This window comes from Capricornis sumatraensis, chromosome 3 (assembly GCF_032405125.1).
Source record: "Capricornis sumatraensis isolate serow.1 chromosome 3, serow.2, whole genome shotgun sequence".
Lineage (NCBI taxonomy): Eukaryota > Metazoa > Chordata > Mammalia > Artiodactyla > Bovidae > Capricornis > Capricornis sumatraensis.
This window is the reverse complement of record NC_091071.1, coordinates 157,514,983-157,530,845: the sequence shown is the minus strand read 5'-3', so window position 1 is coordinate 157,530,845 and position 15,863 is coordinate 157,514,983. Positions and strand designations below refer to the sequence as shown.

At 40.9% G+C, this 15,863-nt stretch overlaps 1 protein-coding gene across 3 annotated transcripts in view; it reads left to right on the top strand.

Moving 5' to 3' along the window:
• The window catches only part of DOCK10 (dedicator of cytokinesis 10), a 304,971-nt gene that overhangs the window by 241,989 nt on the left and 47,119 nt on the right, over positions 1 to 15,863 (top strand). For all 3 annotated transcript variants that reach the window (XM_068968164.1, XM_068968163.1, XM_068968165.1), the window contains exons 26-28: positions 292 to 405; positions 3,921 to 3,992; positions 10,336 to 10,482. In XM_068968164.1, coding sequence (XP_068824265.1) covers positions 292 to 405; positions 3,921 to 3,992; positions 10,336 to 10,482 — 333 coding nt within the window. The remainder of the gene's footprint in view (positions 1 to 291; positions 406 to 3,920; positions 3,993 to 10,335; positions 10,483 to 15,863) is intronic.

Sequence of the window (15,863 nt, the reverse complement as noted above, 5' to 3'; positions counted from 1 at the left end):
GTGGGTCAAAGCCCTCCATGTTTCCTTGAACCCGCTAAATTGCTCTCTGATCTTCCTTTTGATTTCTACTAAGAGTGTGTCAAGGAGAGCTTAGGTGAGCAAGGCTCTACCTATACAAAGCCCTCAGTAGGAGCAGGTGTGTATTACACTTATCATTGGGCCTTCATTTATTTCATGACAAAATCTGGCATGAGCAGATAATTTTGAGACATGAGTTATTCATGGAACATAATTTTTGACCCTTTGTTTTTAAGTATTTAACTTTTTTTTCACTGTTTGGATTTTCTTCAGTTTGTGTTCAAGACTACCGCATACAAGGAGAGAACTATACATGAAGAACTGGTTAAAAATATGACCGGTCTTTTGCAATCAAATGACTCCACAACAGTCAAGCATGTCCTGAAGGTAAAGAATTTAAAGACAGGCTTTCATTGGGATGGCTTACACTCAACTCTGAAGGTGACAGGAGTCGTTGATTTTTATAGATCATTTCTCTTATGGTTTCTGGTATAAATTTCGTGTTGGAACAGTAGCATGTGACCCCATAGACTGTAGCCCACCAGGCTCCTCCGTCCATGGGATTCCCCAGGCAAGAATACTGGAGTGGGTTGCCATGCCCTCCTCCAATATTAAGAGAACAGATCATCTTTAAAAGTAGAATGGACTCAGGTCCTTTGGCCTAAAGGCAAAATGAATGACTCTTAAGAATGACCTATAACATTCAAAAGTTCTAAGTGTACCCGAAATAAAGTTTATGGGGTTTTTAGGCACAATAAGAGGAAAAATACCAACAAAAGGATTAATGATATATTAATGAATAAACTGACAGCAGAGAGGAAGCAGAGAAACAGCTACTCTTTTTCCCCCAAAAGTTGCAACACATGCATTTATAGTAACAGAAAAGATGGTGAGAAGCTTATGAAGATGTAACTCTAAGTTATTATAGACTTGTGAATGTAGTCCCCTGCTAAATTAATTATCTATCATGACTTGACAGATAGATGATTGATGAGTAAGTAGCTAGAGAGGGCTGAGGCTGGATCAATAAGCATCAGCATTTCACTAAAATCAAATTTGTCTAGATCAAGTGGTTTGTTTGTTTAAATTTAAATTAGCTGTATGAGCATGTTCATTCAATTTATCCAGCAAATATGTTCCAAGTGCCTTCCATGCAACAAACACCATTCTCACCATCCTTGGCACTTGATATGCATTTAGAGAGTAGAATAAAGATCTCTGCCTTTGGGAAGTTTACACAGTACTGCAAGATAAAAAATAGTAAATGACCCACATAATAGCAAAGTTAATAAAATTGCATGTTCAGGGACTTCCCTGGCTGTCCATTGGTCACAAAGACTCCACGTTGCCAATGCAGGAGGCTCAGGTTCAATCCCTGAGCAGGAAATTAAGATCCCACATGTGGGAAGGAGAGGTTGAGATGAACTGCAAGAGTCGCATTGACATATATACACTACCATGTGTGAAACAGATAGCTAGTGGGAAGCTGCTGTGTGACGCAGGAAGCTCAGCATGATGCTCTGTGATGACCTAGAGGGGAGGCATGGGGTGGGGGTGGGGCAGGGGGAAAGGGAAGCTCAAGAGGGAGAGGAGGTATACATACCTCCTCTAGAGCTCAAGAGGTATACATACAGCTGATTCATGTTGCACAGCAGAAATTAACACAACATTGTAAAGTAATCCTATTTTTTTTCTTTTAAAATAAAAAAATTAATTTTAAAATTAAAAATCAATTTAAAAAAATCTCACAAGCCAGGTGGTGTGGCCTAAAGATGAAAAAAAAAAAAAAAAGTCTTGTGAGGTTTTAAAAAATGTTGGGGAAAACTTGCATGTTCAGCTGTGAGAAGTAGCATGGGAAAAGAAAATATCAAGCAGGTAAGGGCACAGGGAGCACTGAGGGCAGAGTGAGGTTCACAGTTTTAAATAGAATGGTCAGGATAGAGCTTGTGGAGAAGGAAAGACCTCAGCAGAAAATGTGAAGGAGGTGAGAGAGCTGGAGACGTTTAGGGTAGAACATTGAAGGGAAAGGGGAAAACATAACAGTATTTGTCATTCTTTGACTTATTTCCCTAAGCAAGTAATGCCCTCTAGGTCCTTCCGTGATGTCACAAATAGCAAAATTTTGTTCACCTATATGTGGAATCTAAAAAATAAAGCAAAGTAGTGAGTATAACAAAACAGAAACAGACTTAGTGATAGAGAGAACAAACTAGTGGCTATCTGAGGGGCAAGGAGCGAGGGGAGGGGCAAAATAAATGAAGGGGATTAAGAGGTACAAACTGCTAGGTATAAAATAAACTACAACAATGTAATGAAGAGCACAGGGTATATTGCCAGTATTTTATAATAACCTTAGGAGGAGTGCACTCCATAAAAATATTGAATCATTATGTTGTACACCTGAAACTTACATAATATTGTTAAGTCAACTGTATTTCAGGGAAAGAAAATAAAGATTGAGGGGAAGGCCTGTATAATGTCGTAAGGCAGCAGCACACCTGGTGGACATGCCTAAAGGATGGCAGGAAGGCCAGTGTGGCTGGGCCCACGTAAGCAAAGAGAGGAGGCAAGATGAAGTCAGAGAGGCACCAGGAGGTTAGGTGGGTAGCATAAGGCCTGTGGGCCATTGCAAGGGCTTTGGCTTCCGCTGGGAGAGAAACTGGGAGCCGTGAGAGGCCTTTGAAGGGAGAAGTGACTTGAGCTGACCTTGGTTCAAAAGGATCTCTCTGATGACTGCATAGAGAATAGACTGTAACAGGGTGAGGGTGGGGACAGGGTTGCTGGAGAAGGCTGCCTACCTAGCATCCTTGGGTATTCTTTGCTGCGGTGTGTGCTCAGTTGTGTCTGACCCTTTGTGACCCCATGGACTGTAGCCCACCAGGGTCATCTGCCCATGGAGTTCCAGGCAAGAATACTGGAGTGGGGTACCATTGCCTTCTCTAGAGGATCTTCCCAACCCAGGGATCAAACCCACATGTCTTGCGTCCCCTGGATTGGTGGGCAAGTTCTTTACCACTAACACCACCTGGGAAGCCCTGGCTATTCTTTGGCCTTCTCCAAGTGCACCCCTTCTCATGAGACAAAGTGTGAGGGTAGTCAAAAGGAATGCTGCCTGGAACTATAGGGATTCCTAGGAGCCCCCACCTTTAGAGCTTGTAGGTTTATTCCTGGGCCTGCTTACACCTCTTTATAAGTCCATACTAAAGAGGGAAACTCTTGTTGCCCGAGTGTAGCCCCAGACCTAAGGCAGGAACAGCGTTTGGTGGGAGAGAGGAACTGGTTTGTGGGCAGCGCTTGGGCTTGCAGACTGGACAGTCACACCAGGTCCCTCAGGGCAGGATGGAGCCCCGGGTGAGAGGAAGGGGTGGGCCAGGGTCGTGCTCGTCCTATGCTCCCACATTCAGGTACAGTATTCCGTACTGTCGTGAAGTTGTATTTGTCCAGGTAGGAAGAGCCAACTTACTTTATTTAACACTCTGTTAGCTTTTAAATACTTACACATACAGCTTCCATTTTTACTCTTGCCTCTACCCATGGTAATGTGAGGGGTGGGCCTGCTACAACATTTAGTTTTGTTTAAGGAAAACAGGTAGAACACCCCATGAATAAGTATTTCCTAAGACGATTGTCTAATCAGCCATGTCAAATAAGCCAGGGTCTTGTGTTATACAGTCTTTGAGATGACTGGGAAACAGGAATATCTGGCATTTACATTTCCCATTAGAACTTTGCTAAGGATGATCCTAACATAATGGAGACTATATTATTGCTCTGATGCATTTAATTTCAAAGAATATGTTCTAAGATAAAGATTTTATAGCATTGCATGTCATAAAGAACAGAATTATCATTACTTTGCTGTAAGATAATAAATTTCTGATTGTCTTTTCTTTTCCTAACAGCATTCCTGGTTCTTCTTTGCAATTATCCTAAAATCCATGGCACAGCACTTGACTGACACAAATAAAATTCAGGTAAGATCATATGTAATAAAATAGCATCCAACAATTATGCTCATGAATGTTCTCTTAATAATGAATATTCTCTTATTAGTTCCATTTTTATTTGTTTTATAAACCTTACTGATTAATGCTCACTGCTTTAAGAATTTTTTTATGTGGATCATTTTTAAAGTCTTTATGGAATTTGTTACAATATTACTCCTGTTTTATGTTTTGGTTTTTTGCTAGCAAGGCACGTGAGATCTTAGCCTCCCCCAGAGAGTGAGGGTGTTAGTCAGTCATGTCCAACTCTTTTCGACCCCGTGGAGTGTAGCCTGCCAGACTCCTTGTCCATGGAATTCTCCAGGCAAGAATACTGGAGTGAGTAACCATTCCCTTCTCCAGGGGATCTTCTTGACCCAGGGATTGAACCTGGATCTCCTGCACTGCAGGCAGATTCTTTACCATCTGAGCCATCAGGGAAATCCCTTAGTCCCCCAGACAGGGATCGAAGCCACATGCCTTGCCTTGGAAGGCAAAGTCTTAGCCACTAGACCACCAGGGAAGTCCCTGCTCATTGCTTTCTATGCGGGAGACGTGATTATTGTGTCAGTACATGTCCTTCAGAAGCAGATGGAAGGACAAAGTTAGAAATGCAAAATGACTGTAAAGGATAAAAGGACAAGCAAAAGGACTAGGGAAGTCTGATGCCTGTGAAAGGAAATGGCAAAGGAAGGAGGATTGACTGGAAAGAGCCTCGCAGTGAGACAGTTTTAGCTGGACCAATGGGCTGTCTGAGAGCAGAGTGTTCATGAGGAAAGTCCTGCATTAGGCAGATGATCTGACTCTGGTACCTCTGCAAGCTTGGAGCAGCCAGGGAGAATGTGACCTTGGTGACCTTGGCATGGTCTCTTGAGTGCATCCCCAAAACTCCGTAGCTGTTTCTTTCATCACAGCAAGTTTTGTCTCAAAGGAATGAGCTGTGCACATCCTTGACTGCCACCTGTGGTCCACGGTCCACAGATTACACTACATTTTGAAAATGTCTCTGATTCTGCCCCTCCATAGCTTCCCTTGGCCTCTCTTCCTGAAAAATGGAGGCTAGTGGGATTTGATTAATTGTAGCCTGTTACTGTGGCTGGCCTGAGGACCTTACATGGTTCTTCTCATCGCCTCCCTCCTCTGCCATCCATTCTAGATTCCCCTCACCCTCAGCAAGCAGCTCTGAAGGTCTCAATCACTTACCTGTATTGTGGCCCAAATGCTCATTCCAAAGGGGTCTGGAGCGGTCTCAGCCTTTGGACAATAAACTCTACTCTACTTGGACTATTTGTAGTTACAGTTGGGTAAGGAGGATCAAGAACCACCCAAGTGGATTCCCTGAGTTCTGCACGTATTTCTCTCCGTTCTCTTTGTGGGTAAGACCAGGCAGAAACCTCAGACACTATGCCTCCTTCACTGGGAGACTAAATCAGAACAGTATTGCATGGGGTGGGGATATTGGTGAATAGCAATTATTGTCTTCCTTTATACTCTTGGTCGGGGAGGGGCAGTGTCCCAGGCCAAAACCTATAGAGCCCATTGAAGAAGGACTTCAGAATCATTATATCAAACACTTACTCAAGCTGCCGGACACTTTCTTTAGGGACCCTGTCTCCTTTTCAGTCAGTGTGTACCAGATTTGAGAACTGACTCGGGTCCAGGAAGACAGAGGCCAAGTTACCCTTGGCCAAGCATCCAGTCAAGCATCCAGTGTGTGTTTACTCCAAATGCCAACTGTATCAATACAAATTATACATTTAGACCAGATAAATGACTATTGGTCAGATCTTTGAACCCAGTGGACCTGCTGCTAACAGAACTTAGGACTACTTTATTACTCCTGTGAGTTTCTACTCTAAGCAGGTGGACATGATGATATTTTGGTCTCCAGATATCAATATCAATTCAGATCCTGTGTCCACTAGTGCTTCAAATGTTTGAGTGTTGCCCTGAGTGTAATCACCTAAGAAAATCCTACAGATTTTTGGAGAAGGACTTTAGAATCATTACATTAGACACTTACTCAAGCTGCCAGGCATTTTCTTTAGGGACCCTGCCTCCTCTTCAGCCAGCGTGTACCATATTTGAGAACGGACTCAGGTCCAGGAAGATGGAAGAGTCATGGCTATTTGTTGGGACAGAGATCCTTGTCTTCTGATGGTCCATTCTTGTCTTATTGGTGGATATGAAGCAATGCCATTGTTGCCTGCTGCCTGTCTTGTCCCTAGGGATTCCACACATCATTAACCAGCCCTACAGCTTCCTGAGAGTCAAGCCCCCTTGACTGCTCTCCAGACTTGCCTTTTGTCTTGATCATCACAGCCACTGGTGCCTGGAGATTGGGTGCAATCACATGACCTCTGCATGTAGCTGACCTCCTGAGGGCTGTTAGTGAGCCAACACTGTATTTGTCTCTCCCGCCTGCAGAGGGGAGATTCCACGGAATGTCTTAGGGGTGTCAGTGCGTGGCTTTGGTGCATAGTGGGTCTTCTGGGCTCATATTTCCATTCCTATATGTCCACCTCCCTCTGCCTGTTTATCCCTTCCCCTATCATCTGCCAGGGCAACCCAGGCATTTTCATCCTGCTTAAAATGAGCCATCTCCAGGACTCTTTAAGAGCCACCTAACAGTGAGTGGTCCATCCCCTGAATTCTTGTTTAAGCCCATGTCCTCACAAAGTGCCCTCAAGTCAGTGAATTTGAATTTGTCCACTCTTTCATTCTGGCCGTGTTGATCAAACACCAGCAACACTGTCTCAGTGGTACTCCCATGTGGTCCCTGCTACTACATGCTGTGCTGTTTTGAGTTGCTCAGTTGTGTCCAACTCTTTGCAGCCCCATGAACGGTAGCCCACCAGTCTCCTCTGCCCATGGAATTTTCCAGGCAACAATATTGGAGTGGGCTGCATTTCCCTTGCCAGGTGATCTTCCTGACCCAGGGATCAAACCCGAATCTCTTGCTTCTCCTGCATTGGCAGGTGAGTTCTTTACCACTATCACCACCTGGGAAACCATACCTGGCACATGCTAGCTAAATCTTATTAACTGCTTGGGGTATACAGTCTTCCTTACCTTATTAGGCTGAGCAGGTTCACACCTGAGTTAAGCTGGGGTTTAACCCCAGTTAATGGCCAGAGCTTCAGGAGAGGAGGAAGGACAGCTCCCAAAGGGTCTGCCTGTTGCCTTGCAGGCTTCTGCAGCGTCTTCCCATGTGCCAGAAGTGCTGCCTCTTAGTGGAGAGGAACAGGGCACTGAGGATTCAGGGAACTCTGCAGAGCCACCATCCTTGGGTTTTCCATCCACACCTCCAGCCCTCAGGTCTTTCCAAACATGGTCTTGGTATAACATAAGAGACCTGCCCTGGCTTCACATCTAATCATCTCTAGTATTCCAGAACTCTGAATTCTTAAGCCCTATGTTTGCTTTTCAGCTGTGTCTGCTCTTCTACTCCCAGAGATAACAGCCTCCCACCTGGGAGCAAGAGAAAATCTAACATGAAGATAAGGATGATTCCTGTCTCTCTGTTATTAAGCTATATCAGGACACCTCAGCATTATAACCCTTGCTCTGCCATTAACATGTTAGATGATAAAAAAAGACACTGAACAGCCTGCTTTCCCATCTGTAAAAACAACAGACTGGACTAAAATCTTTCAGTTCCCACTAGTATATATCTGCTCAAATCGATAGATTACAAACATGCTATGAACAGCCTAAGAATAGAACTTCTCATGGACAGCGGTTCACATTCACTGAGTCCGGCTCCCGTTTCATGACCCTCTTCAGGAGCAGCCACCACACCCAGTTTTCATCCAAGGGCACATGACCATCTAATGTTCTAACCATCTCTATTTATCACATTAAGAGACCAGATGCCATCATTTGACTTAAAAACATTCCCAATAAGCGTCTCCCAAGCTATTTGGATTTTCTTTTTTATTTTTTTTTAATTGTGAAGTGAATGGCTTTCTTTGTTATTAAAAAAAATTTCCACTATCAGGAAGATTTGAGGAAGTCATATCCTCTAGTCTGGTCCTCTGAGAGGCAGATAGCACCTCCCTGGCATCCCTGCTTTCTTATCCTCGTCAATTCCTATTTATTAGAAAATGCCGAATGCCTTCTCAACACTGAGCTCTAGTAGTGAAAGGTTGCTTGTATTGGCTGCGTGTTTTGTTTTCCATCAGCCCCTTATTCCTAACACAACTCCCAAATGCCTGAAACTCAGCCCCTGCATTCTGCGTCTGGTCCTTGTGACCTCTGCTGAATCATAGCCCAGGTTTTCCAGCAGGTTCCAGCTTGCAGCTGTGGCTCCGACTGTCACCTCACTGCCTTCCTCCTCTTCCTGAGACAGAAAGCCCACCATCCCCAGCTCAGCAGTTCTCCCCTCTCAAGCCCTTGGGATAGACTTCTGGAGAAGAATTTAAAATATTACTCATTGGGAATTCCCTGGTGGTCTAGTGGTTGGAACTTGGCGCTTTCACTGCTGGGGACAGGGTTCGATCCCTAGTCAGGGATCATGACTAAGATCCTACAAACCATGTGCCACAACCAAAAAAATTAAAACATCAAAATGTTACCTGTGTGTACCAACCAGCGTGTCTTGGGGTTACGAGTGGGAGTAGGCTTCAAGGGGAATTTGAAAGGAAAACCAAAAAAGGGACGAGGAGGAGGAACAGAGGAATTATCAAGGTCCAGGCTGTTCATGCCTATCCCTGTGAAGAAAATGTTGGCACCAAAGTGTTTAATGTCTCTTGGAGGACTAACACGGTGAAAAGAGGAAAACGACAATTGTGCTTTGATTATCTAAAACCTGATTGTTGCTTTCACAGGTGACTCGTTTACCCTTATTTCTCAAGGTATATGGAGCAGAATGAAAAATGATGTATGCAGTTAAATCCACTAGGTTTATTTGTTGTCAATTTAATTTTATTTCAATAGTAAACTTTGAATATATACAGAGAGTAACCATGAGATTCTTAAAGTGACAGTCATTTCCTGGTAAAAATGGCTTAAAAAAAGCCAGTCGAAGCCAACTGCAGATTCTGTGGTTAATTAGTGTTTGTGCTGTGCAGTTTGTCTAATTTTAGCCTCCGTGGTTTTTATTCTTGCCTCATGGAAGGTTGAGTGCTTAAAATTTAAGAAAACAAAGGTTAGTCAAACTCTCAATTGTCTGTTTCTGTCTATAGTGAAATTGCAAGTCTAATTTTAAAGCCATCTTGTAAAGGTGAATAAATCTTACCTATCTTGTGCAAAGAAATTGTATAAATTCACAAAGCAGTGACAGAAATGGGAAAACTCAGCTGCCTGAAATTTTCCGAGTTAAAATAGGAGGGGTAGATTTCTGTACCTGAGGGCACTCTTTAGGGGCGTATAGAGTTTTACTCAGTTTATGTTGAGTAATCTCACAGCCAAACCATTTTTTTCCTTATGGCAAAAGCATTTTGAGATTGAAGTCTCACTGACAACTGTCATGGGCCTATGCTAATACCACTGAGTTAAGACCAGCCAGTATAGACTTCCATCTATAGATGAATAATGTTTGAACATCTAATGGAAAACATGGTGATTATAGTTGATAGCACTGTATTATATAATTGAAATTTGCTGGGAAAGTAGAACTTAAATGTTCTCTCCCAAAAAATATGTATGTGAGCTGATGGATGGCTTAATTAACTAGATGAGGGGTGGGGATTCTTTCACAATTTATTATGTGCATGAAAACACCAGAGTGTATGCTTTAAATATGTTATAATTTTGTATGTCAGTTATGTCTCTTATAAAACTGAAATAACTTTTATAAAAAAGCTCAGCTGGTACTCACAACTTAGAGGACATTTCAAACTAATATCTGTACTCGTTCAGTTATTCATTCATTGACTTCTTATAGTTGTTTATTGGAGGATTCCTATTAATAGTTTTAAAAATCAAAATAATTGATTTTTAAATTAGAGAACTGTGGATCAAAGAAAATCTAGAATAATAGTCATTAAACCATTCATAGTAGTTATTTCCTGAGAAGGCAAGAATGGGTATTAAGAGGTTATAAAAAATGTTACATTTCTATGTGTCTGAATAGTTTGTAATTCATATATGTTACAATTTATAATGAAAAAGTGAAAGCTTTATTGGCCAAAATAGAAAAAAAAAATTCACTGAAAAGTGGAAATCATGACCTTGAAATTGAAATGGCTTCTGATTTCATTATTGCTTTCAAGTTTCCAAAAAGACTTTTTGTTTGATAATAAATAGAATGAAGTAAGTCTTACAGGTTATGTTTTCCAGGCTTAGTATTTCACAGGTCTCATTGTAAAGAAATGATCCATTCTTTCCTTAGCTTTCTCGGCCTCAAAGATTTCCCGAATCTTTTCAAAATGAATTGGACAATCTTGTCATGAGCCTCGCTGACCACATGATTTGGAAAAACAAAGACGCACTTGAAGAAACAAGAAGGGCAAACCACAGCGTTGCCAGATTTCTTAAGGTACATTATACAAAGTCATGATTCTATTCAAGCCTGTGTAATAGTGGCTATGAGATACTCTATGTGTTAATTAAGTCACAGGTTCATTTATGATGAAAAGTCAAGACTACCACGATTAGATGAATGCTTTCATCTACATGTCTTTCTTGCTTGGAATACTATCTGATTTTTTTTTCCAATTTGGAGTCCTATAGAACAAAAATCAAGGTTAGAGAAAAGTATCTGCTTGAATATTGCCAAACGTAGGACTTCTAAATATTTTTAAAGAGAAAACTGAGATTTTTAAAGGAGAACTTGTCCTGAGGCAACATTTTTGTCTCGGACTTTTCTATCCTTGAAGTGCTATTTTGGCATGGCTACAGCTCTCACAGTGATGCCAAATAGCCACTTTGGAAAAATTTGGGGGCATTGAGCATTTTTGTTGTTTTACTTCCAGGCTCTTTTTTACATGATGAAAATATTATAAATTAGCTACATAAAAGGAAAATGATCAGTTAAAGTATTGAGCAGCATAAAATGAAATATATATATGCATACCTATAGCAATATTTCTTTATATTAAATTAGGAAGAAAAATGAGCTTAGTCCAAAAATAGCTAATGTAGAATGATCGTGTATCACTCAGCAGATAATGCATCCAATCAGAAAGATAATGTTTTTCTTCTGTTCCTTCTTTTGCCCAACTGTTGACTATTGGTGACCTTGAGGAAGGCACTTTTCTTGTTTTTTTGTGGTAGACACCAAGACATACTGGATAGTTGTGGGAACTTATCAATAAATACTAGTTACAAAGAGACTATGGAGATAGATGGAAAATTAGCTGAAGTTGTCATTTGTGAATTTTAATTCAGTCTAATTTCTTTTTTGATGTGTTAAATGCTATTTCAAATTATGTACTACGCATGTTTACCTCTTGAAGTTTCTTCTTCACTGTTTTATATCTTGTTTTTGCTTTTTTCTTGCTTCAAGAAAGAGAAAGAGATGGTCAGGGTTAAGGAGAAAGAGAGTAAAACAGAAAAAAAAGTTACTCTAATTTCTACCACATTTTAAGACCTATGAGAATAAAGTTTGTTACTATGCTAGTAGTTTATTTGAAGTGCTTGATGAAAAAGAAAATTTGGAGAAAATGACATTTTGTCCAATTTGTAAGCACACTGCATTTAAGAAACATCTGCAGAGTATTCTTCCCTAAATTGCAAAAAAAAAAAAAAGGAAAATGTTGCATAAGCAAGTCTCTTAAAAAGGGAAAAGACCCCTTATCTACCCTCTTTGGCTTAAATGTTCTGTACTTATTAGAAAAAAAATATATGTTTTCCTTGGACCTCATTTATGCAAAAGTAGCTTCTGGTGGTACATAAAGTAATGTCTAACAGGAATGTCCAATGTGAAAAGAGACACAAAGTATACAGCTAATGGCGACACCAGTGGTTTGTGAAGGCTGTGGGTAAAAAGCCTATAAGATATGCAGATCCATGAACTGCAAACTGAAAGCAGTACTTTCATGAAGTTCATAAATGGAAACACTAACAGTATATTTTACATTATAAAAATCTATTGTACAAGCATTGTTTTCAGATTATTGTTTTGATGGAATTTATTTGACCCAGAAAGCTTTTTAAAAAATGTTTGTAAAGTTTATTATATGAATCATTTGAACACAGAGAGGAAAAGAGAAAAGAAGATGACATGATTTTTTACGTTAAATTGAATGTAGTCATTTGGCATAACGCATGTGAATTGATGAACTTTGAGTGTTCAGCTGCTCAACACTGCCCCACTGTTGGCATTATAAGACTTTTATATTCCCAGAAAATAGTTATTCACTTAACTTAGGTTTCAAATGACTTTTATCTCTTTTGGTTGTTGAATTCTATATTAGTCATCTAATACTGTATATTAGTTGTCATCAGAATTTAACAATTGAAGTAGCATAACACCATGGTTGTACCAAGATTGTTTTCCAAAAATGGAGAATGTGGTACCTCTGGGTACCACATGAAAAGTGTCCTAGGTGAGAAAGTGTCCTCCTTTATCTTGCATCATGGGAAAATAATGTTTTTGTAGCACTTAGGCCAGAAATCTTGTTCATTTCTCTGACTGTTCTCTCCTAGAGATAGACAGGATGCAAATGCATGCATGTCTACATATGCAGCTTCTGTGATTTTTTTTTTTTCCACTACCAGTCTGGGTCACAACTGTAATTTACTTGAGATTAACTGTCTAGATACTCTTCTCTTGCAAATATAATACCACGGAGGTAGCAAAGGAAAGTTCATTCTGATTTTAATTTTCCTTCTTAGACAGCCATGTCTTTTTACCCACTTTTCTGACTATTCTCTACTTTATTTCAATTTGCTTTTGGAAACCATTTGGCAATCATCTAATATAAAAGACAGATTTTGGTAGCAAAATATGTTAAAGAAACATCTGTGATATTTCTGTCTATCAAAAAAAAGATGGATAAGCAAGTCTATGAAAGGGAAAGTCTTTATATTTACTCTCTTTCACTTAAATGTTCTGTGTTTCTGGAATAAATAAATCGTTTCTATAAATTTCATCTATGCAAAAGTTGCTGTGGTGGTACATAAGTAAATACCTAGTAAAGTATCCAGATGAGAAAGAAAAAGATGGACCAAGTAGTTTTGTAAAATATAAAGGGAAAAGGGTATCAGATTGCGTGTTTTGTAATTTGAGTTCATAACTGATCGCTACACAAGCTATAGAATAAAATTCTCATTGCTTCTCACAGTTGGTGAAACAAAATAAATAATTTTTATTACAATATATCTTTGCATGTTTAATTTAGAATATTTTCCTTTCAGTTCAGTTCAGTTCAGTCACTCAGTCGTGTCCGACTCTTTGCTACTCCATGAATCACAGCACGCCAGGCCTCCCTGACCATCACCAACTCCCGGAGTTCACTCAGACTCACGTCCATCGAGTCAGTGATGCCATCCAGCCATCTCATCCTCTGTTGTCCCCTTCTCCTCCTGCCCCCAATCCCTCCCAGCATCAGTCTTTTCCAATAAGTCAACTCTTCGCATGAGGTGGCCAAAGTACTGGAGCTTCAGCTTTAGCATCATTCCTTCCAAAGAACAACCAGGGTTGATCTCCTTCAGAATGGACTGGTTGGATCTCCTTGCAGTCCAAGGGACTCTCAAGAGTCTTCTCCAACACCACAGTTCAAAAGCATCAATTCTTCGGCACTTAGCCTTCTTCACAGTCCAACTCTCACATCCATACATGACCACAGGAAAAACCATAGCCTTGACTAGACGGACCTTAGTCGGCAAAGTAATGTCTCTGCTTTTGAATATACTATCTAGGTTGGTCATAACTTTCCTTCCAAGGAGTAAGCATCTTTTAATTTCATGGCTGCAGTCACCATCTGCAGTGATTTTGGAGCCCAAAAAAATAAAGTCTAACACTGTTTCCACTGTTTCCCCATCTATTTCCCATGAAGTGATGGGACCCAATGCCATGATCTTTGTTTTCTGAATGTTGAGCTTTAAGCCAACTTTTCACTCTCCTCTTTCACTTTCATCAAGAGGCTTTTTAGCTCCTCTTCGCTTTCTTCCATAAGGGTGGTGTCATCTGCATATCTGAGGTTATTGAGATTTCTCCCAGCAATCTTGATTCCAGCTTGTGTTTCTTCCAGTCCAGCATTTCTCATGATGTACTCTGCATAGAAGTTAAATAATCAGGGTGCCAATATACAGCCTTGACGTACTCCTTTTCCTATTTGGAACCAGTCTGTTGTTCCATGTCTAGTTCTAACTGTCATTTGCTTCCTGACCTGCATACAGATTTCTCAAGAGGCAGGCCAGATGGTCTGGTATTCCCATCTCTCTCAGAATTTTCCACAGTTTATTGTGATCCACACAGTCAAAGGCTTTGGCATAGTCAATAAAGCAGAAATAGATGTTTTTCTGGAACTCTCTTGCTTTTTCCATGATCCAGTGGATGTTGGCAATTTGATCTCTGGTTCCTCTGCCTTTTCTAAAATCAGCTTATTTTCCTTTATTAAGCCAAACTGAGAAAAAGTCTGATAGGATATGTTATTCTTTATGTCAACAATCTGCAAATTTTTTTCTGTAAAGGGTCAAGTGTTAAATATTTTTAGTTTTGCAGACCATACAGTCTCTGTGGCAAGTACCCAACTCAGCTAAGAAACAATCGTAGACCATTCTGTGTTAGTTACTCAGTCGTGTCTAACTCTTTGCAACTCCATGGAGTGTAGCCTGCCAGGCTCCTCAAGCTTTGGGATTCTCCAGGCAAGAATACATTTCATTCTCCAGGGTATCTTCCTGACCCAGAGATTGAACCTGAGTCTCCTGCATTGCCGGCAGACTCTACCATCTGAACCACCAGGGAAACCCATAGACTGTTCACCATGGACAATATTTAAACAAATGGGTACAGCTGTGGACCAGTTTTGGCTCATGGAACATAGTTTGCCAGAGCCTACTATAAATTGTTTTCTGCTAATATGGAAGGTTAATATAAATTATTTTAAAACAAAACCAGGGAGGCCCCTCCATGCCTTAACAATGAGTGAAAGATTCTCTGCTTTGGGGGTTAAGAAGGTGCTGGAATGGGCCAGAAACAGGGTATGGATGACAGGAGAGACACATTTGATGAAGCTTGACCCGCAGGAGGGCTCTCTTCAGGAAAAAGGCTGATTCTACTGACTTTGTATCTTAGAAACAACCTGCCCCACTTATCCCTCACTGACCTTTGAAAGGAGGATGACAAATTCACCACATAGGTCTTATATTTCAAGAAACTCTGAGTTTTCCTAGACCCCCAGGGTAGGCACCCTCCTCTTCATTTTCCCCATCCATGGGTGGTGGAGTTTGGTCTTCTTTGAAAGTTCACAGATTAGCTACAGTAGCCTCTGGGAGATGGCAACTGAAACCTTTCAATGACAAGACTCAACAGATTCCTCCAAGGTCCCCTGTGACTTCACCAAAGTGCTTCTGTTCTCATGCTCTTTCTTGGGAAGTTTCTAGAACCCACAGTTATACTAGATGGTCTTCCTCTATGCAAAGTGAGACCCAAGCTTCTTCCCAGCAAGAAGGAGACAGCAATAGCAGAGGTCTCCGGGGAGAGAACTCCACGTTGGGAATATTCCAAGGGTCACCAGTTGGGACTTCACTCTACAGATGGAGAACCTTAGAGGACCTGACCCACTTGCTGAGAGCCTGCATAGTGCAGAGGACATCAAAGCCCTCTTCCTCCCCTCCTCTACATCTTCTGCCCCTGTGATTATGCTCTGGTGTTTACCTTTCCTCACTGTTCAGTTGGGAGATAGGAGGACCAGGGAGCCATTTACTTTTTTAATAAAGGGAGATGATTGAAAGAACTTAAATTCATACTGA